Raw genomic sequence first — 22471 nt, 5'->3', positions numbered from 1 at the left:
AACAACATCTTTGTCTCACAAACATCCAGCTGTCATGCTACAGGATAATCCAAAATTGGTTATCTACATTTTCTGAACATACAGTTGAGTAGGAAGCTTGGCACAACTTATGCCAAGTCTTGCCTGTTCTCTGTACCATGTTCTCACTTATCAGGGTCTATAATCAATTTCTCTGTTCTTTGCTTAAAACAGCTTTCCTCTTTTGATACCAATTTTCACTTCTTTCTTGGACAATATTTTAAGCAGTGTCTATATAAGTGAAGAGTAACGCTGGCTGAAACAAGTTAAAACTTAGCCACACCCTCTGAGTCATGTCATAGGATTTTCCTATCAGATTCATTTCAAAGATGTGTTGAATCCTTTGTTAACAAAGGAAACAGCTTTTCTCCACCCAAGAAATGTGGGGGGGTTGATTTTCTTATTTTTTTGGGGGTTGGGGACAGCTTGCTCTGTCAGAATGTTTTGAAACCTCCTTCTCCCTAAAAGGTGTCTATTCTCTTCCTTCAGGAAGGTGAATTAGCCTTTCAGTGGTCTCCAGTATGTTGAGATAACAAATACCATGTTCCTCTTTGTCAGGCTGTTGACAGAAGTGGCATGATTATAGTTTTTTTTTTCTTTTTTAGTAATGGAAGGCTTTTTTCTCTGACTATAGGAGAAAAACAGATGGGCAGCAGCAGTGAAGCAAACTAGTCAGTGGCTTCCATCAACACCATGATATTTAACATCTTACAGCAGTTGTAGCACAAATATACCCTGATATTACAAAACCTTACCCACACATGAAAATAAGTGGATGCTTGGCTGGGTATCAAAGTGGCTGGACCTGACCTGACGGAGTTGTGTGCACTTGCAGCAATTTTTACTGCAATTTTACATTCACACTTTTCTATTTGTGACTAGTATTAAAAATTCATGTTAGAAATGAAGACTGCTGCTGTTGGAGCTGCTATAAATGTATGCAAACATAGTAACTTCAGTTTTAGCTTCTGGCAAATCCTACACAATCATTGTCTGAATTTTGCTTCTTTTGAAATAACTCCTGAGAAGTTCTGCTATGCTGGAGTCCTTTTCCTACTGTGCATCTTCTGGTTTACGTGCCTTCTAGATCTCTATGCATTGATTTTAGACTTTTTTGAGTACATTCTAGTTTACAGGTACTGCAGTCAAGACCTAGGTAAAATCTGATTCTGTTGAATATGAAGTTTGTTTGTTCGTTTTTACTGTAGGGAATGGATTTTGATGCAAAAGGAGTATTTTAGGTATTTTAAATATTGTCAAATTTGATGTCTATTCCTCATTTTATGTGCAATGCTTTGAAAACACAAAGTTTTGTTTCCAATAAAAAAAAAAAAAAAAGACATCAGTAACTTCCAAGCCATACGTGGAAAGAGCATTTATTTGTTTAGAAAGTTCAGTCCAAGTTGAAGCTTTAAATAATGTCGAGTGGAAATAGTGTTAAAGAACAAGGGCAATTTCAACGTTGTCCTTCTGTTGCAGCTTTTTTTAGGTGTGGGAAAGCACAGCTTGTTTGATGGGCCTAGTAACAAACAGCCTAATCAGTTGCTGGAGAACCAGACAAATTCAAGGCATTCTTGGTGTTACAAAGTCCGTAGTGACATATGTAATTTAGTATCTTATTTTCATTAGCTTATTGATTTGATGTTTCTTCCTGATACATGCCTATCTGCTTTCCTATTAGAAAATAACCTTATCTGCAAGTAACTGTAGGAATTGATTCAGATCTCATTTATTTTTTTTAAAGATGCATTTAGGAAACATGGCCATGTGAAAGAAGAGAGAGCAAATTCATCCACAAAGTATCGTAACTACTGTTGGAAATACACATGCATGTAATTTTACAAAAGGCTCATTTTTTGATAATAAATCTCCTCCTGGTTCCAGCAAGGATTTATGATTAAAAAAAAAAAGCAAATCTTCCAAGTTGGAAACTTGCAATCTTACATCACCTGGTTAACATCGTATTATAAGCATTGGTGTGCTTGCTTTATTCTGTACAGAAAGAAAGTCAAGTTTAGCGTGCTGCTAGACTGACTTAACATGTGGGCAGTTGGTCCTGTTCAGAACATCAGTTGTCAGACTGGGCAAATACAGAAGTCTTAGTACAGAAGTGAAACTGGAGCACAGAACACAAGCAGGGTTTAAAGTAGGAGCAAAATTCTTTGTGGAATAAAACTGAAAATTTGGGGGCAAAAATTAATTTTAAAATTTTTGAGTCAGACATTAATGTAGTTTCTGAAGAAAGGAAGGTAATTCATCCTTCTCTTTCTTCTATGAACGTTTCTTCAGACTAAAAGGCAATGGTATCAGACAAATTTGCTGAAGAATTGAAGTTAAATTTTACAACGTTTAGAGAATTCACGTTTCTGTGAAACTGAATTCAGTGTTTTTGTACAAATAGTACTGGGTCTGGCTAAAGAATAGTTTCTGGCAAACATACGGACTGGAGAAATACCCAATTCTAATTGAGGAATTGCTTTTCTCCTAAGGAAAAACAAGATTAGAACATGTGGATGTGTTTGTCTTAATCAACGTGATGATTTATCATCAGAAGCCGTTAGTACCAGAGCGGTCTGAAAATGCTGCTCTTCTATATTTCTACTGTCTTGTATGGTCACATATATTATGTGGTCTGCCTTTATTTAAGGGTTATGCAGAATGTGTTCTTTACACACGGCCATCAAATACAAAATGCATTAACGTGTTCCTTTTTGCATAATTTGTTCCTAGAAAGAAAGCCTAAAAGTTTCTCTACCAACTGTTTTCTTGGCTTGCTCACGTGATTTTCAATATAGTACATCTTATCTTAAACTTCTAAAATAACTCATTTCACAGATTAAGTTTTCCTGGCTTTAGTGCCTTCTTGCAAAAAGAGAAGATATTTATTGATGGTTTCTCCCTCTGCATTGTGCCTGGTAGATCTGGTACGTACGTGTCTATCTTTTACCTACATTCAGAATCATGTGTTTACTGCTGATCAATAATTAACTCATTGTTTGCCCATAGAAGTCCTTTCGCCCTGCGCTAAACAAAGTATGCTTGCTGGACACGTTGTGCATTGATTTGTGTGTCTGAATGAGAGAGAGAGACAGACCTGTGTTAGGGCATTATTAGCAACTAATTCAGTAATTATTTTACAACTTTATACTAGCTCGCTATTAGTCACTACAGTGTAATTGTTGAAACTAATGGCTGTCTTTGGCATATGACTACCTGATAGTACTCAGACAAATGAAGTTTGTCTGTAATTTACTGAAAGCTGAAAATCACTTCATAACTCTTTTGAAGAGTTATCTGTTCTTGATTGCTCAGACTCAGCCTAGGCTATTCTGGGTGAAAAACTAGCAATACCAGTTTGTTTTAGTGGTCAATCTTTAATAGGACATCACTTCCTACTACTCTTTTAGTATGTTTTCACATGTACTATAACAAGAACCAGCACCTAGGCGTCAGAACAGATAGTAAACTTCCCCATTTAGTGGGCTGGCTTTTAGTGTTAGAAAGTACTGTTTACACTTCTCTTCCCATGCTTTGTTTTTATTTTGCATTTAAATATCAGTACATCCCAAAGGTACAGCTTAGCTTTGAGAATAACTGTGTTCATAGTGCTGCAGATTGCTTTGCCAGTATAGAACCCCCACATTCATCAAAAGGGATAAATCAGAAGTAGCTAATTGATTATCAACGTTGATTCTCAGTTAACAATCTCACATCAAGGGTTTCTAACCAGGTTTTCTTGGTATTAATACTTGACCTGCATTTGTTTTGTTTTGTTTTGTTTTAATTACAGGGAAGAGTTAAGTTTTCCCTTATAGGTATGTTTCTAATACTTAAACAGATCATCAAACAGTCAAGCCAACTTAACTTGTATTTTAATTTTGTCTCATCAGCCTATCACATCAGAGTACAGCGAGATCCTCAAATCTATCTATGAGAGGGAGCTTTAGGAATGGTGTTGTAAAGTCCAATGGGTAGAGATTGGACATAGACATGAATCAGTTTTCTTTTTGTCAGAGAAATGTGCAGTATTTGTATATGCTTCTGTATGAATGTTTAAGAAGTAGAGACGAGCTAGCTTAAAAGTGAACGTGCTTTAGGTTTAAGAGAGTGTGATAGGCACTTCAGCACTAGCTGCTCCCCATCAGTTCCGAATAGAAGGTAAGAATAATTCATTTGCATGGAGATAGTGTTTTTGTTGTTGTTTTTCATAAAATCCAAATTATAGGCATTTTCATGTTGTCAGACTCTTAAACACCTGCACTGAAAGAGATCCTGAATCAGGGATGAAATTGGGACCAGAGCAGAAATAAGACAAGTATTACAACTTCTTATTTTAAGATTATTGAAGCAGTGTGCTAAGGGTTGTGGTGGGTTCTTTAATCAAATCAAGAATTACTTAGTAATAAAATAGTATTGGACTGCGTTTACCTAAGATTTTCTCATCAATATCAGTGCACACATTATAGTGCAACCTAGCTTTTGCTGGATTCTGGATTTTGAATCCATTTCATACATAATGAATGTGTTGAAGTGGATAATGGGTGCAAGTGATGAGCTCCATGCAGATGCAGTAAGAGGTAACTTCAGTTCAATATGCTGCCTTGAAACTGTTCCATGATGAAAACTTTCCATGCCTGTAGTCATACGCTGTACAAGTGATCATGATTGTTTTCAGGTTTAGGCATCAAACTATTTGGACATTTGGTAAAGGAATATGTAGTTATTAGTCTTATTTGATTTCTGTTTCTTTTATCTGTTTCTCTATTACTTTTAAGGCCATGCCATGCCTGCTGGAATAGAGTTATCATATGAGCTGCCGATTAGGCCATTCTGCTGTTGAACAGTGTATCAAAACTGGACTTCGTCAGGTTTTGTTTTGAAGTACTATCATCCTTACTTTGAAGTAATATCATCCTTATTTATGTCTCGATCTGGAATTGGATTGTTTTGGGTTTGTGTTTTTAGGTTATTTTTTTCTTACCGACAGTCGCAAAGCATTCTTGTAAAACCATTGTAAACTTCTATTCATGAAAAAAAATAAATATTTTCCTTTTTCCAGTTATTGCAGTGCACAAGGATAAAAGCCAACAACTTTCTACTTGCTTTGACAATTTTTTGAACACTGGCAGAAGTGGGGAGAGACCTTTGTTAGTACAGCTGACATTTGTAATTAGCCTATCAAAAGGTATTTTCCTAATAATTTCTCTTCAGATAAATTTTAACAGATTCTTACCAAGACTAGATGAGGAGGATTCTGACTATGCACAAGTCTTCAAGCTGACCTGTTAGCTGCCACTGAGAAACCAGTTCATTATCTAGTATGAGTTTCTTGAGAATATAGCAGGAACAAAACCGAAGTCGACAATGTTAAGAAATTGGATAAGCTGTATGAGGTAACCTCAATTAGATTTGAATTTCATTTAGCTCTGCATTCAGTTCTAGTCCCCACATCTAATCCCTCAGCATTTTGCTCTCAAACTGGGAATGTTTCCACAGGTCTTAGGAGATGTTGTTGCCTATCTGGGAAATTTCCACTACGCCAAGTATGTGCCGAGTTTCTGTTTCCTGGTAAGACACAATATGTGCCCCCCTCCTTCCTAATCAAGTAAGTCAAACATCTTGTAAGTAATCTAAGTAATTATTTCCTCCTCCTGCTGCTTCAGTAGACAATGGCCCAACCGCAGTCTGTAGCGGGGCTGAAGCAGCTTCTCTGTAGTGCATGTCTCTCAGTGAAGATGAAGTGGAGGAGGGGTGGGAAGGTAGTTTAAACAGTTTTTTTTTATCTCTATTGGATCCCTGTCAGCAAGGGGAGGAGAAGGTGAAGAGCAGTGACCTGAGCGTAGTGAGCACTGTTACCCTCTTGCGTCAGGATTATTTCATTTCAGAGGGGAAGTTGGAAGCAGCAACAGCAATAAAAGCAGCAGTTTCTGCCTCGTCTTCCAGAGCAGCATCTGCAGGCATCTGTACCATGACACTCCACTGCATACGTCTTTTTCTCTTGCTTCTTCTTGGTTCATGGTGGCCAGACTCAGGGAAGAATGTGGTGGGAGCTGCGAAGATCAGGGAGCACTATATAGCTGCTCAGACCATAATATGGACCTACAAACCAGAACCTGAGGAGAAGTCCAGGTAACAAAGTACGGGTTAGGAAGGGTAAAATTAGTTGTCTTTTGGGACTGGAAGTGTTTTGATTTTCATGGAGAATTTTGGAGCTCAAGAGAACCTCGGAGCCTGATCTGTTGGCTTCAGAGGAGCTGTGTGATCTGAACTGGAGACAAGGAAGTATCAAAAGTTTTTTGTTCATTAATTGATAGAATCATTTTTATGTTTTCAGAACACTTTTGTTGAATACATACTAGGGCTTGTTTTTATCATCATCTGTGTTTGTCTTTTTTAAAAATGTCATTATTTTTAGATACATAGATTTTGAGCATTGCTAAGTTTAGCCATGATTTGATAAGATTATTCCTTAAAGCCTGATAGGTTTCACAAATAGGTCCTAATTTGGGTACTATCACTTTCACTTAAATCGAAGCCTGATGAACTTTGGAACTAGTTGTTGTTTCTGAGTTGTTCGGTAGTTTTTGTGAAATGTTCATCCTGCGTTCTGCTGAGCAAAGGTTGTAGGATCAAGCATTACTATACTTTAGGTGAATTTAAACTAATTTCAAAACTCTTCTTTTATATAGCATTGCTGAATGGCCAACCTACATGCATACAGAAATCAAGCATGTAAATAACTTCTTTATATTACCACTGTTACACTGAGAATTACACACATTGCAAGTGCAATGCTACAAATGACAGATCTTAGACCTAACTTAGAATTCTGTTTAAATTTATCTTGGTTCTTATACTGAGTTTACTATGGTCATAATACATAGCTTCTAGCTATGAAATGAAATGGTACAAATTACTCAGATGAATTCTTCTGTATTCCCCTACATTGAAGGGTGTATTTGGATATTACAACTTTTTTTTTTTATATATATATATATATATCAGTGAATGACTTGTTTTCTTTATTGTGGTTTAGTCTGTGATTTTTTTTTTCTTTTTTAATATGTATTGGATTTCTGGATGCTGTGGGAAGGACACTTCCAATTCAGTTTTCAATTTTCTACATATTCCTTTTTCAAAACTAATTCAAACAAAGTTTCTGTGTTTTCTAAAACTTCTCCTTGGAAGTTTAATACAGCGTACTGTGACCATAACATCAAACTGGCAAGACAGAAGAATACAGGTTTTAAACATAGGAATATGAAGTCAAATACCATGTAACTGTTGACCTGGTCATGTGGATTCAGTATTTAGAACTTCAATATTATCTGCACTGAATGCATCAATATAAGCATCGACTACTATTTCATTAAATGTCACATTTTGGATAGATTGTTTTCATGCAGTAGAGATTCAGTAACTGTCTCAAACCTGAGTTTGAGGTTTTTACACTGTAATTAGGTAAGAGTTTTTCATGAGCAGTGCCTATTGAGATATCTCATGTATGTGTTTACAGTAGGTTACATACTGTGTGGATCTAATGAACTTTGTAGAACTTTTAGAAATATGAAAAAAAAAAAAAAAAAAAAAAAAAAAAAACTCCACAAAGATACTTACTGAGGAAGGGCTAATTACTTGAATCCCAAAGGCATCTAACTTGTTCTGATTTCAACAGGAACTGAATATGTAAATACAGAGAAGAATCTGATAGTTTACTTTTTGGAGTTCTAAGTAATTGGAGAGGCTGAAAAGAGAATGGATTATTCCTGAACTGCTTCCTTAATCTTCCAACCATTCAGGCTAAGGACACTTAACTTCTCTTCAGCATCAGTGTTTTTATCTTTGTATAGGTTTAACGATTACCATGACTGAGTGATATTTATAAGATAGTTCAAAGCAGAATGAAAATGTATTATTTGTGCATGCTGTATTTGCTAATGCCATTGCTGAAGGTTATGTAACTAGACTTAGTTGCACAGCCTGAGATTTGTGAAGTGTTCTTTTTACCAATACAATGGGCATTAGTAAGTTTCCTCCTCCACCCCATAGTCTTACGTGTGTATTCTATTGAACATTGCCACATTAGCGCAGTACCAGCCAATGAAGATGGTTTGTGTTCTTCCCCTTAAGAAAGAAATTAAATTTTATCAGTGACTTCAAAGAAAACACAAGGAATTGAGGCATGGACCACTTCTGCCTGACTGCAGGTGAAAGAGTGTTCCAGAGGTATTTACAAAAGATCTTTACACAGAATCACAGAATCACAGAATTTTCTAGGTTGGAAGAGACCTCAAGGTCATCGAGTCCAACCTCCAACCTAACGCTAACAGCCCTCCACTAAACCATATCCCTAAGCTCTACATCTAAATGTCTTTTGAAGACTTCCAGGGATGGTGACTCCACCACTTCCCTGGGCAGCCTGTTCCAGTGCCTCACAACCCTTTCAGTGAAGAAGTTCTTCCTAACATCTAACCTAAAACTCCCCTGGCTCAACTTAAGCCCATTCCCCCTCGTCCTGTCACCAGGCACGTGTGAGAACAGACCAACCCCCACCTCGCTACAGCCTCCCTTGAGGTACCCATAGAGAGCGATAAGGTCACCCCTGAGCCTCCTCTTCTCCAGGCTGAACAAGCCCAGCTCCCTCAGCCGCTCCTCGTAGGACTTGTTCTCCAGGCCCCTCACCAGCTTCGTCGCCCTTCTCTGCACCCGCTCGAGCACCTCCATGTCCTTCTTGTAGCGAGGGGCCCAAAACTGAACACAGTACTCGAGGTGCGGCCTCACCAGAGCTGAGTACAGGGGGACGATCACCTCCCTAGTGTGACAAAAACAGATCTCCCCCTTCTGGATGCTGAATGACACTGAAGCAAGTTCACTTGATAGTCTCTGCTCAGCTTCTCTGTGCACGAGAGACCCATCAACTTCCCACTATCAAACGTGCCTTGCTTAACTGAAAGAGCATTACAAAAATAGTAAGTGGAAGTACTGTTGGATCCAGCCATTGTATGTACTAGGAAATCAGCCCATATATACGAAACTAAGTACAGATTATTCTCCCTTCAGCCCTCATTTCATCATTTTCATTCCGGAAATGTTGTGTGCTGGTTTCTTTCTGCTTGCTTCAACATTTGCTGAGAAAACAGTGTGTGGTCTACTGGGTGTGTATTTCATTTATGTAACAAGATTTGGAAGAATTGTCTGGTATCCGAAAAAGCAGATTTTTTGGCTTTCTGTGAGCTTCTTAGTTGTTTTCAGGGAACAGTTTTATGTTTGTCTCAGAGGTTATAACTACTACAGGTGCTTGCTGTTTATGCTGTTATGCAATTATTGTGGTAAGTCTTAAAGTTTAAACAAGGAGCTCACTAAAGAGAAATACAAGTTTTTCATGATGTTTTGTCAGATGCTTTCTAGGTAAATATGGTCAGGACATCTTCTTCTCTTAAATGGAGAAAACAAAGATGTCTTCATCACAGAATCAAAAGGACTATAGAAACCACAAGCAGAATCAGGGATAAACTGTGCTAGGTACTGTAATTGTACATTTAATAGGTATGATATGGCCTAGCTCAACAATGTCATAGACAATAGAGTAAGAGGGAGAAGGGAAGACAGTAAAAAGTGTTAGACCATGTGACTTGCCTTCAGCAAAATGTGTGTTTAAATGTAATTCCAGAATTTATTTCCTGAAATATCTGTTGAAAAGCACTGACATCTCTGAGAATCTGTCCTTCTAATATTTTTTTGCAATTCTTCTGATTTCAGATTGGTACATTCTGATCCTGTGTTTAAGAAAATTTCTTACAGAGAATACGAAGTGGATTTTAAAAAAGAAAAGCCAGCAAATAAGTCTGCAGGTAAACAGGAAAGAAAAGTTCTGAACTATTTTTGTTTGTTGCATGTCTTAAAGCCAGTAACCTACTAAGCAAGCTTGTTCTTGCACATTTAACCAAATAGACACAGGGGATGAGGTCTCTATCTACAGTGCACTAGGCTTTGAAAGGCCATTGAGAAGCTGGATTTTTCAGAGGCTAGGGCTCAGTGCTATCTGCAAATAAATTGCATGGTACAGAGCTGTTCCCTTCATTTTCAGCATCAGGTGAAACCTGCCATACACATTTAGAATTGCATGGCACAGTCACAGTGATGACACCAATAAATTCATGTGGAATTGGCCTAAGGTCTGAGACAAAATGTGTTTCTGATAGATCACTGGAAAGGAAGAGACAAACTATGAAGTCAGATGTGAAAAATATCCCCTTGCCTTTACTGTCCTTTACTGCTTGAAGACACTTTAAATGGATGGAAGCAAATTCTTATGCTATACATGAGCATCGTACTTATGCAGGGTACTTATATAGTCTATCTGTGCTTCATAAATAACTTCTAGATGGTTGAAACCATCTAAATTTCAAAGCAAATGTGAGGTTTGTGATATCAAATTGTTACAAGTCAGCCTGAAAGGTCTAGTCTATGATCCGATTCTTTCCAGAACGTGTGTTCTCCTGTACTTTCTGAAAGTGCTTTCTCTTTACAAAGGAAGAAATTTACAAAATGGTTTACAAGAAAAGACTAACAGTCCAAAGGTTGCCTTAGTGATCCCTTTTAAGAAGGGATATAACTCCCTCTTAAGACCTGTTGCAGGCTATGCATAAAGAAATTGCAATATGAAACCAATTATTTATTTGGATTACATGTTTGGATCTTTTTGTCTGTGACTTATGACACAGAGAGTGTTACTTAAATGTTTGAATGCCTTTATAAACTCTTAATCTGCCTTCCTGAAACTGTATGATTGAATTCTATGTGAAGGATCCCTAGAAATTCCCAGTGATCCTCAGTGTGAACCTGTTGATAAATACTTTGTATCTGGAAAATAGCTTTTTCTTTGTGTTAGTTTCCAGATACACAATTCATAACATTAATGACTGTGAACTGCATGCTTTACACCTCCCATGTCCCTTTTTATGGGTAAACGTTCATTGCAATGGTATTATATTCCTGTCTATATTTTGTGCAACTTGTACTTTAGCAGAGCTCACACTCTCTGATGGAAAACTCTTCCTTTCTCTAAACAGACTGTTTTGCTCACTGTTTCCTCTTTTCTTATCTTGAATATCTACAGGACTTCTCGGACCAACTCTGCGTGCTGAAGTCGGAGATACTTTAGTAGTTCACTTTAAGAATATGGCTGACAAGCCGGTCAGTATTCATCCCCAGGGCTTAGTTTACAATAAAAAGGCAGAAGGTAAATGCTATAAAAGATCTATGTCTTATTCTTTTAGACTATTGCATGAAATATAGAAAGGGCCCCAGACCAATGTTTGGGGTTATGTGTAACACAAATATATGTTGATTGTGGATTAAAACTTCACACTCAGTTAGCTCCTTGTTCATCGATATAATACGAGGAATATGAGTGTCTTTTGACATGTACATTCTCTTGACCAGCTCTCCTGTCTGTGTGTCTAATACTTTTTGCTCCTCAGGAACCTGAGGAAGCAAAGGGAGTTGAAGGGCAGTGGGCTGTATTTCCCAGCAGAACCTGAACGTGCATGTTTGGACAACACTGATATAGTCCATTGGTTTTCCAGAGTACAACAATTGAACCCTATCTGGGCAGAACTAGCTTTTTATTGCTCAACTTGATGCTATCTGGCCATTTACCTTCATCTAATAACCAAATAAAGAGTAGAACAGAGTTTAATGTTAGGACAATTTAAGGGGTAGTCAGGGATATTACTTCTCAAAGAGCTTTAGCTGTGGATATTCTAGCAAGGAAGAAGGTGGCCCAGGAAAGTGTTGAGGCTAGAGTTTCTTTAGGTCTTCTGGACTTTCCTTCCTGGAGCAGGTTTTGATGAAGGAGGAGGAAGAGAAAAGAATTGTAAACTTTAAAAGCTTTTCAGAACAACACTGATTTGCAGAAGCAAACACTGAGAAAGCAAACAGTCCATGAATGGATTTGTACATACATGGGGATCTGACAGCTTTTGACCTTTGAATCGAGTAGGTGGTTAGCTGTGTGTGAAGCAAGTGAAACTCAGAACATTGTCTTGCTCCCTCACATACTGTTTGGAGTGAAGACCCACAAAGTTTTCAGAGACAATTCATCCCATAACTGCAAAATGATTTATTTTAGGAAATGTAAACTCATTGACGCAGTTTATGATCTTATGATCAGTCTACAAACTGACAGTTAAATGTCTGCTCTAACACAGTGAGTTGGAGTGATTGACTGTGTTTCTTGGATTGCCTTGCCCTAGGTGCTGAACCAGAGCTCTAAACTGCAGTTTTCAAACTTATTCAAGGCTTTATTTATTATATGACTGCAAAAGGAGTTTTGCCTTCATCTCATGGGGTTGGACAAAATATGTTATTGGGTATGATAGGTAATTCAGTTTGACTATCCTATTAATATGCCTTTTGCACCTAAAATTTTCATCCTCTGACTCCCCTTTGTCATACGGTATTGGGGAGGGGGGTACTGGGTAGGCGTAGATACGAGAGATCACTGATATCCAGTGCACAGAAAGTCTAAGGCAGCAAGCCAGTGCTAGTCTGCATGATGGCTTTATTAGAGATGATTAGAAAGATGACAAAATGGGTAGTATTTATCCACAAATAAATCCACAAAGGATTAAGTGAGCAGAGACAGCTTCATGCCATCCTAACCCTGGTCAGACCATCAAAGAGCCCCACCTTTTGGCAGTGAAAAAAAGTCCCAGGAAATTTTAGATTTGTAAGAAACAGAAGAATTGAATAGGTACTCTTCCCTATGCTCCCCTACACAATGTGAATAGACATGAGTTGTTCCTATGTATATGGCAAAATAGAAATCAGACTTTTGAAATTGATTGTATGAGCTTTACTTACCTCATGCTTTAATTATTCTTTATCTTCATGTGACCCTACTGACTTTTCTTGGCAGGCTCCCTGTACGATGACAGAACGTCATCTGTAGAAAAACAAGATGATGCTGTGCTTCCAGGCCAGGTCTACACATATGTGTGGGAGATAACAGAAGAAGTTGGTCCAAGAGAAGCTGACCTTCCTTGTCTTACTTACGCTTATTATTCTCATGAGAATGTGGCAATGGATTTTAACTCTGGTCTGATTGGAGCACTGCTTATCTGCAGGAAAGGTAATGAAACACTTTGACTACTGTAAGGTAATGTAGGCTTATTTTTTAATAATATTAATGTTCAAGTCAAACATGTTTTATAGACAGCAGATGGCATGGACTTGGATCTTGACCCTTTCCTGTACAAGGAAAGGATTATACAAGGGCACTCTTCTCACTGACAGACATCTGTTCAATTGCAGAACTTGCCTACTCATTATTACTGAACAGGAGTGTCATTAGTACTAACCATGATCCTCCTGAAGTTTTATTTATTTATTTATTTATTGAGAATTGGTGCTTTTAGTATTAGAACAGAACACAGTAGTTAGTTGGAAGGGATCACTTAGTCCAACTGACTGACTGCTAACTAAACGTTACGTTATCAAGAGCATTATCCAAATGCTTCTTGAATGCTGGCAGACATGGGCATCTGCCACCTTCCTGGGAAGCTTCTGTGTTTGACCACCCTCACAGTGAATAAATTTTTCATAATGTCCAGTCTGACCTGGTGCAGCTTTGCTGGTCCTGCATGTCTGCATGGCATCAAGACTTTCTCTTTTTCCAGCTCTACCCTATCCAGCAAACTGACTTGGGGTGAGCAAGCGTTTGGGAGGGGACACAGCTGACAAGCTGAACCAAATTAGTAAAAGATATTCCCTACCATGTAACATCATGCTCTACAATAAAAAATGGAGGTAGAGGACAAAGAAGCGGTGGGTGGAGGTGGCATTGGCTTCCAAGGTGAATTTTGCTTAGACTGGCTGGCATTGGTCTGCCTGCGGGAGATGATGTGTGATTTTGTTCATTTTTGTGTTCATTTTTTTGTTTGATCATTTTTTCCTTTTTCCTTTTTCCTTAATTTACCGCTATCTTAACCTACAAGTGTTTTTTTTTATTCTTCTTTCTGTTCTCTCTTCCATCCTGCTGCAGGGGATGGGCAGGAAGTGAGCCAGCAGCTGTGTGGGGGCTTGCCTACTGGTTGGGGTTAACCCACTACAGTCTGACACATTATGAGCATCATAGATTGTGTAATGTGGAAAGGTTAGAAAAGGGGACTTTTGAGTTAATGCATTGACTGAATGACTATTCTTTGTATGACAAGCAGATAAATTCCTCTGTTGATCTGAGAGTCCTTCTTTGCAAGAATACAGGAGTTTGTAGCTTGATAAAAGTGAAAGAATTATATAAAGATAGCTGTTTCCACTGCAGGTGCTTCCTCCTAAGTAGAATAATCTGTAACCTCACAAATTTTCAGTTCCGGCAGTCCAAATAACATACATTTTAGTCTTTAATTATGTACATTTACTGAAAGTAGCAAATTGAAGTTTTTGATCTGAGCAATCTATAGAAAGAATTGGTGAAATCACACCAGTTCTGTGTGGCAGTTAATTATGCCTAAAATTAATTCTGCTTATGGATAGAAATCTCACCTGCATCACAAACTCAACTTAATAGCTTCCTATAACTGATCCAATTCTGCGGTATTTGTGATTCTTTTATACGCAGAATTTTTTTGCTTTTTAAAGGAACTGATGATCTCATTGTGGTGCTTGAGAAGGCAGTGTTCACACTGCAGATGGCTCAGACATCATTCTTCTCTTTGCCGTGTATCTCAGAAGAGAAGCCAGAGTCCGACTGTGGACAGAAGGCTGTTTGATTCTCCCATTCATTAAGGTGCTATCTGCAGCGCATTGCCAGAGTTGTCAGAGTCAATTCACTGCATGTTTTTAATCTTCCCTTGGATATTAGAGACTTTGGTTCCATGGTTACCCAAACCCAAAAGCAGTGGAGAAGTCAAATTAGTTTATGATCATTATTAAGATCTTTGGTTCTTGGGCAAGCTCAGCCAGCACATGGTAACAAATGAAGCAAGCACATTAAATACACAGAAATGCCGTTACATTGATGTGGAAACTACTCTACTTCTGCTTCAAATTGAGATCTGTTGTTTCTTTCTTCTTCATAGGAAGCCTCAATGAGGATGGGTCCCAGAAACTTTTTGACAAGGAGTATGTACTCATGTTTGGTGTTTTTGATGAAAACAAGAGTTGGCAAAGATCAGCATCGCTCAAATACACAATTAATGGGTATGCTAATGGAACATTACCAGGTACTACTCAAAGCTTGTGTGATGTGAAATGAACATTAATGAAGACTGAATATGAATGTGAAATGAATGCTGCTAGAAGGAAGTTATGCCATATTGCTGATAAGAAGAACAGGATTACTAACTTGAATAAAAAATAAAATCTTTTTTACTCAGTTAATGGGGGAAATAGTGATGTGGCTAGGCAAACTGCTGATTTTAAAGCATGTGGAACATAGTAAATGGAAAACTTCCTGTAAGTGAAAAATCAGTTGCAGTTAAATCAGATAATTAAGTGGGAAGACCTTGAGGGTAGTAATAAGATAATTTTGTTGCTACTGTTTCCCCTTATCCTAAGGAACTACTTTCATATCTCCATCCAGTCCATCGAGCAAATACAAAAGACTGTTTAGAGTGTTTTGTTTTGTTTTAAACAAATACTGGATAGGATAGTTACTTTCACTACATTACATCCACTACACACAGCATCATTCTTTAGCTTGGATCATTTTTTCAAACAAGGACAGCTTGGTGCTCTGAAAGAGAGCTACTGGCTTTCTTCCTCCTTCATCTCACTATAACTCAGGTTGTCACTTGCACGTAAAATTTAAATATCTTCCACAGCAAGCTTCTGAATCTTCCTCTTGTTGCAATTGCTAATCACAGATATCAGAGATTTATTTAATGTTTTGAGTGAAGACTCATTTAAGACTCATTTCACACCTAGTGTGGCATGGGTAATTTGTATGATTTGCCTATATTCTGAACACTACTCTCACTTTTCTTTCAGATTTAGAGGCTTGTGCATATGACAACATTAGCTGGCATTTGATAGGAATGAGTTCCAAGCCAGAAATTTTCTCTATTCACATCAATGGCCAGGCCATGGAGCAAAGACATCACCGAATTTCTACTGTTAACCTAGTGGGAGGAGCATCAACCACAGTAAACATGACAGTGAGCGAAGAAGGAAGGTGGCTGATTTCTTCTCTCGTCCAAAAGCACCTGCAAGGCAAGGAAACATCTATTTATTAGGCAACTGTAGAGTTGTCCTCTTCTTCTTTATGTCCCAAAGAGCTTCTGTTCTGCAGCGGTACAGTAACCGTGTTTCAGATGGTTGTCATTTCACTAAGAAACCAGCAGAGAACAGGGCATTTTGTTGGAGCTGGAACTGTAAGATGAACTAAAAGGTGTTCTTACCTGCAGCTTTACTGCTGTGTGCAGATCACAGAGCAGCAGTGAATCTGAACTTGAGCTTCTAAGTTTGTGAGCTGCTCAGATGAGCAACATTATAAAATAAGTGAGGAACTGCCTGTTTGCTGAGAAACTGAACACTTTTAGCTATGGACCACTCAATGTAAAGAAAATACTTGCTCCTTGTCATTTGAAAGTGGGTATAATTAGTGATCAAAACTCTGTTTTAAAGAATGAGAGAAATCTGTCTTATGAGAGCTGGAAGACATATATTTTGAAGGGGGGCAGGAAGGAGGAAAAGTAACTTTCTATCAGTTCAGCCTTTTTCAAAAAGGATTAGTTGAGAGAGCTGCTGTATTCAGTTTGATTAATATGGTTTCCTTAGAGGCCTCCCCATCCATATAACCTATATGGATGCAGCTTTTTTAAGCCTGAGAAGATAACAGTTGTGGACCAATGCTTGCAGGCCACCTTAGCTGAAGAGATGAGAAATGCAATTGAAATGGTAAGATTTCATAAAATGGAAAAATCACTGTGGTACTCTTTTATTTTTCAACTAGCTGGAATGCATGGCTACCTCACCATAAGAGACTGTGGGGACAAAGAGGCGAAGAAGAGTCGTCTCTCCTATAAAGAGCGCCGTATGGTCAAGAACTGGGAATATTTCATTGCTGCAGAAGAAATCATTTGGGATTATGCCCCAAATATTCCAGACAGCCTTGACAGGTAAAATAATATTTTGTCAACATAATAGAGAATGTTAGTACAAAATCACAGAGTAATTCAGGTTGGAGAGGACCTCTGGGGGTTGTCTCACCTGAAATTGTACTCAAAGCCGTGCCAACATCAGTTATTTCCAACTGCAAAATTAGACCAGGTTGCATATCATTGAATTTTCAAGGCTGGGGACTCCTCAGCCTGGGCACCTTTTTAACCTCACAGTGAAAAAGATTTTCCAACATAATCTGTTGTTATGTAGCAGCTTGCATCCACTATTCAAATTTTATTGATCAGTTTGTCTTTTCCTTTATTTTTAAGACACTATAAAGCACAGCACTTGGACAACTTCTCAAATCTCATTGGTAAAAAGTATAAAAAGGCTATTTTTAGGCAATATACTGATGGCACCTTCACCAAACGTCTGGAAAACCCTCGTCCCAAGGAAACTGGGATCTTGGGCCCAACTATAAGAGCTCAACTTAATGACAAAGTTAAAGTAAGTAACATAAATTCAGAGATATATACTATAGCATAATTTTTCTGTTGGGCACAGTTACATGAGAACTAGTTTGATTATTTTTTGACAAATCATATAGCTAGTGTTATAAATATTGGCCTTATTAAAAGGTATAATGATGCGTGATAGTGTTTAGGTTAATTTTTTCAACATTCTGTCCATAATTTCCATGATTGTGCTTTATTTTACAAACACTATTCATTTACACTTTTTGTGAAGTATATTTTTATGTTGACAGTGGTCCAAAATTAAAAAAGTCAGACCCTGTTGGACTTCTGGGGAAATGTAGATCTGAGGCTGAAATTAATGATATGCTCACTCTTTTTTTCTTTCTTTTTTTTTTTTCTGGCTGTTTTAGACAATGTTACGAACTTTTAATAGTTAAATGTTCTTTTACTGAGTTATCAAATGAAACTACAAAGCATCATAGGCTTGTGCTGCTGTTTTGCAGTATCACATCCACCTGCCTTTTGGTTGTCACTTAGGGATACATCACAAGGTTTCCTGGCCTTTCGTTGCTACCATGATTCTGAACCTGAATTTAGCACGGTGTTCCTTCCTTTTTTTTTCCCTGATTTTATCATGAGTAGATAGGACATCTTACCTTTTTGCTCACCTCCCCTTTGATTCCTGGAGTCCGGGAAAAGACAGACTTTTAAGTCAGACTTCTCTCATACTGAAGGTAATTAAGAATTTAAGTCAATAATTCCAAGTATTTCCTGAAGCAGTATGTGCCTAGAATCTGGAAGAACAAGTGTTCTTTTTAAGTTTTCCAGAAAGTTTGTGTAAGAAGCTGAATTTCACTTAATGGACTCTACAAAGTGTAGAATTTGCGAGATCCTGACAAGTACCAGCAGCCTTTAGACATTGGATTTATAATGTCAGACAATATTTAAGGTATCCCTGTGCCTTTCGAGCTCTTCCAGAGCTGAAACCAGGCAAATTCTACTGTAGTTGAATCTTTTGGTTATATGTTTGGACACAGATTTGTGGGGTACTGAATTATTTTTGTCTTGTTTTGTCTATCAATACAGATTGTGTTCAAAAACAAAGCCAGTCGACCCTACAGTATTTACTTCCATGGAGTGACACTTTCAAAGAATGCAGAAGGAGCTAATTATCCTCTGGATCCCACAAGTAAGAAATTTGTGGGTCATGTTTTACATACCACTAACTGTTGCAGAGGGTCTCATTGCTTTGAAAGAGATGCTGTAGATAGGAATGCATGTCTAGGAGACCTGAATTCTATGCTCTGCCTCTGCTGACCTGTTAATGTTGCTTTATAGAGAAACCAGGGTAGTATGTGCAAAGCATAAACAACTGTTCTTTTTTTGGTGTCTTGATTTTCTGTTCTTGCTTGTGATTTTAGAGAGACCCAAATGTTCCTGCTGAATTTACCTCAGAGGTAGCTTGAAATGGTATAACTACACCAATTTCATTGAAGGGTGCAACCTGACACTGTATAAAGATCTGTCTCTAAGTTTGTATCATTATTGTTTTCCCTCTTTATTTTTTCCTTAGGCAATGACACCCAAAGTAAAGGAATTCAACCAGGGAATACCTACACTTATGAATGGCAAATTGCTAAAACAGATCAACCCACTGCACGGGATGCACAGTGTATTACTAGGCTATATCATAGTGCTGTAGATATTGAGAGAGATATAGCATCTGGACTGATTGGCCCACTTCTGATCTGCAAAAGTGAAGCACTGACGCAGAAGGGTGTGCAGGTAACGTGTCTGGCAACCTTTTGGAGAGATTTTGCTTATTAATTTATCTACAGTGAAATTTGGTTTTGCTTTGATTTAGAGAAGTGTCTCGTGAAGAGCAATCAAACTAATATTTTTCTGAAGAAATGACTTGAAGATATAGTAATCATCCACAGTTGTGGATGAATTATATTCTGATTTTCTTAAAGCAGCATTTCAACAAGAAGTCAGCCTGATTTACAAGTCTGTTCCTAGACTTGATGCTAGTTTTTCCTGCTGCTATTATGCCTTCATACTCTAAAGACATTCAGACCTGAGCTGGTTCTTGTCTGTCAGACCCTATTGAGTTACATCCATGACAGTCTCAGGCATCACTAAATCTAAAGCAATGCGACAGGATGGGAGAGTTCTGGGAGACTGATTCTCTATTTGCCATTCATTGAAATCTTGCTGGCAAAGACTGGAGCATTGCTTTGGAGAAAAAAAATGTCAAAAACTTGTGCTCAGGTCAAACCAGAAGGCTGGTCCTTTTACAAACTGCCCTGTTGCATACCATCTGCATGTAAGTAGTGCTAGTGGCTCGCTCAGTGCTCCACCTCAGGCTGGCTGCTGCACTGTCATCCTGAAGTCCTGACCCGCTACTCCCTTTCATTGACCCCTTGAATCACACTTACCACAACTCTGTTGAAGCTGACGTTGTTTAAATAGTAAATAAGATAGTAGAATTGAGTACTTGAATAAGTGCCTCTCCTCATAAAATGCAATTGTGCTCTGTTGGTTGTCTTCCAGAAAAAGGCAGATGGGGAGCAGCATGCAATGTTTGCTGTGTTTGATGAAAATAAGAGCTGGTACATAGAAGATAACATCAAGGAATATTGCAGCAGCCCTGCCACTGTTAAAAGGGATGACCCCAAGTTCTATAACTCGAACATAATGCACAGTGAGTGGGATATCAAACTGAAGATTATGAAAGCTCATGTGAGCCTGAGCATTCAGTGATTGATTGTTCACAGATGTAGTGCAATCAGGGAATTCTGTGGCCAACACTGGGCTGGCTTTCAACCCAAAACAAAGGCAAAAGTTATTCAATTTTGATGCAGTTCTCTGCTAATTTGGAGATGCTGTTTCCAGAGCTGGAATCTCCATCAAGGCTATTGGGGTTTCAGCCCTGTGCCAGTCTGTCTTTGAGTGTAAATATGAGTCCCATTCAGTGGACTGACATTGAAGAATGAGAGACTTTCAAAGTCTTGCTCTTTAGTTTTAATATTGGTGAGGCATGAAAATATTGAGCCAACTTTTATTTTGCTTTCATTTTAGCGATAAATGGCTATGTGTCTGACAGCAGTGAAATCCTTGGATTTTGCCAAGATAACGTGGTTCAGTGGCATTTCTCCAGTGTTGGCACTCATGATGACATTGTCTCTGTTCGTCTTTCTGGGCATGCTTTCCTATATAAAGGAAAATACGAAGATGTGTTGAACATTTTCCCAATGAGTGGAGAATCAGTCACAGTAGAAATGGACAATGTTGGTAAGTGGCAAGACTGCAGTGTTTATTTGACAGCTCCTCTAAGATACTATTTTATTCTCTAGTCTGTAAAGATTTATCCAGATTGAAAAGGTTTTCAGATAAACATAGTGGCATAAAATCATGAATCATTCCCCAATGCTACTGATATGTATACAGTTTTGTTGGCTAAGCACATAGCATAGTGGTTGTTTGTGTTTTTCTTGTTTTGTTTTTGTTTTTTTTTCACTTCACAGTTAGAATTAGGGTTAGCAACAATTGCTTTAAGGCATTTTAAGACTGTCCATGCAAACAACCCAATATCAAGTCCACTGCATAATTCCCAACTTTGACTCCCAGCTTGTCCATCCAAAGTAACCTAAAATGAGCCAAGATTGTCAAATTACACTGGCCATTATTGAACAAAGTGGCTACGTATTACCTCTAGGCTTGTGGTCATTTAGCAGCAGTAAAGTCTGGCAGCCTGAATCAGATCATTAGTTCATCAGTATCTATTTCAATATCTAACTAGGATTAATACCAGATCTTGAAAAAAGTGGTATTACAACCCATGTAGTCCACACATAAGGAATTAGTTATGAAAGGATAGAAATATGTTTCTCATTGAAGACTGTGTCCAATGATCACCTTAAAATCTCCCAGGGTTTAGGTATCTTTATTTAAAATATCAGTGTGCTTTTTTTTTCTCTCTTTTGTGTGTTTGAATAACTGATTATTTTTGTCCTCTAGGTTTATTTTCAGTGATCTTACAATCTCAAGACTTTATCAGTTAAAAATGCATTGTATGTTAAGAGTTGTTTTTTTTTTTTTAATTATTGTTCAAGTCTGGGGGATTATAATAACTCCAGCAGACTTGCTGCAACTTCACCAGTTGCAGGGCTGCAACTGGTAGCAGGGGCTGCAGGGCTGGTTCTCATTCCTCACTCCCAGCTGCTGTTGTGCAGCAGGTTTTATCCATCTTTAATCTGCTCTCACAGAGGTGCAAACCAACAGTGGTTATTGGCTCGGCTCTGGCCAGCAGCCAGGTCCCTTTGGAACTGTCTGGAGCTGGTTCGGGTCTAACATGGGGCAGCTTCTGGATTCTCCTAACAGAGGCCACCCCTGGAGCCCCCTGCTACCAAACCCTTGGCACGTAAACCCAATACACGACATCCTTCTGTCTTCTGTCACTTCTGCTAGTTCCAAAAGCAAGCTGCAACAAGCAAAGAACTTGATCTAATGCTGTTTAAGGAATCGGATTTGTATTTTGTTCTCTGCATATCCTAGTTTCAAATGGAGGAGCTTATCTTCTAACTTGACAGGTTTAATAATTCCTCCAAAACCTAGTCATTTTAGATGCTCAGATTGGCAGCTTAATATTTTACGTCCATATTAGAAATTCAAGTTACTTCATTTTTTGAAGATCATCTCTCCTTTATGCATTCAAAAGCTTTTAAAATGCTGTGTTTGTCAAAGGTTTGTCTATGTTTTCTCAAAGTGTTTGTTTTGTTTGGAGTTCTTTGTGTGCGGCAATATACGTAACATAAAAGACAGCTTAAAATTAAAATTTTATCTCAAAAGATCAAAATCTTGGATCCTGC

The 22471-nt window shown here is 38.1% G+C and overlaps 1 protein-coding gene across 1 annotated transcript in view; it reads left to right on the top strand.

Moving 5' to 3' along the window:
• Nucleotides 1-5986: 5986 nt before the first annotated feature.
• Nucleotides 5987-22471, top strand: part of F5 (coagulation factor V) — a gene marked incomplete at its 5' end in the record, with an annotated part of 32013 nt that continues 15528 nt past the window's right edge. Inside the window, 12 exons of the mRNA XM_084285018.1 lie at nucleotides 5987-6147; nucleotides 9778-9869; nucleotides 11138-11260; nucleotides 12941-13153; nucleotides 15102-15245; nucleotides 16012-16233; nucleotides 16976-17141; nucleotides 17454-17631; nucleotides 18687-18789; nucleotides 19174-19385; nucleotides 20154-20304; nucleotides 20682-20894. Of these exons, the coding sequence (XP_084141144.1) occupies nucleotides 5987-6147; nucleotides 9778-9869; nucleotides 11138-11260; nucleotides 12941-13153; nucleotides 15102-15245; nucleotides 16012-16233; nucleotides 16976-17141; nucleotides 17454-17631; nucleotides 18687-18789; nucleotides 19174-19385; nucleotides 20154-20304; nucleotides 20682-20894 (1978 nt within the window). The remainder of the gene's footprint in view (nucleotides 6148-9777; nucleotides 9870-11137; nucleotides 11261-12940; nucleotides 13154-15101; nucleotides 15246-16011; nucleotides 16234-16975; nucleotides 17142-17453; nucleotides 17632-18686; nucleotides 18790-19173; nucleotides 19386-20153; nucleotides 20305-20681; nucleotides 20895-22471) is intronic.

This window comes from Netta rufina, assembly GCF_964035555.1.
Source record: "Netta rufina genome assembly, chromosome: 1".
NCBI lineage: Eukaryota > Metazoa > Chordata > Aves > Anseriformes > Anatidae > Netta > Netta rufina.
This window is presented reverse-complemented; position numbering and strand designations above follow the sequence as displayed.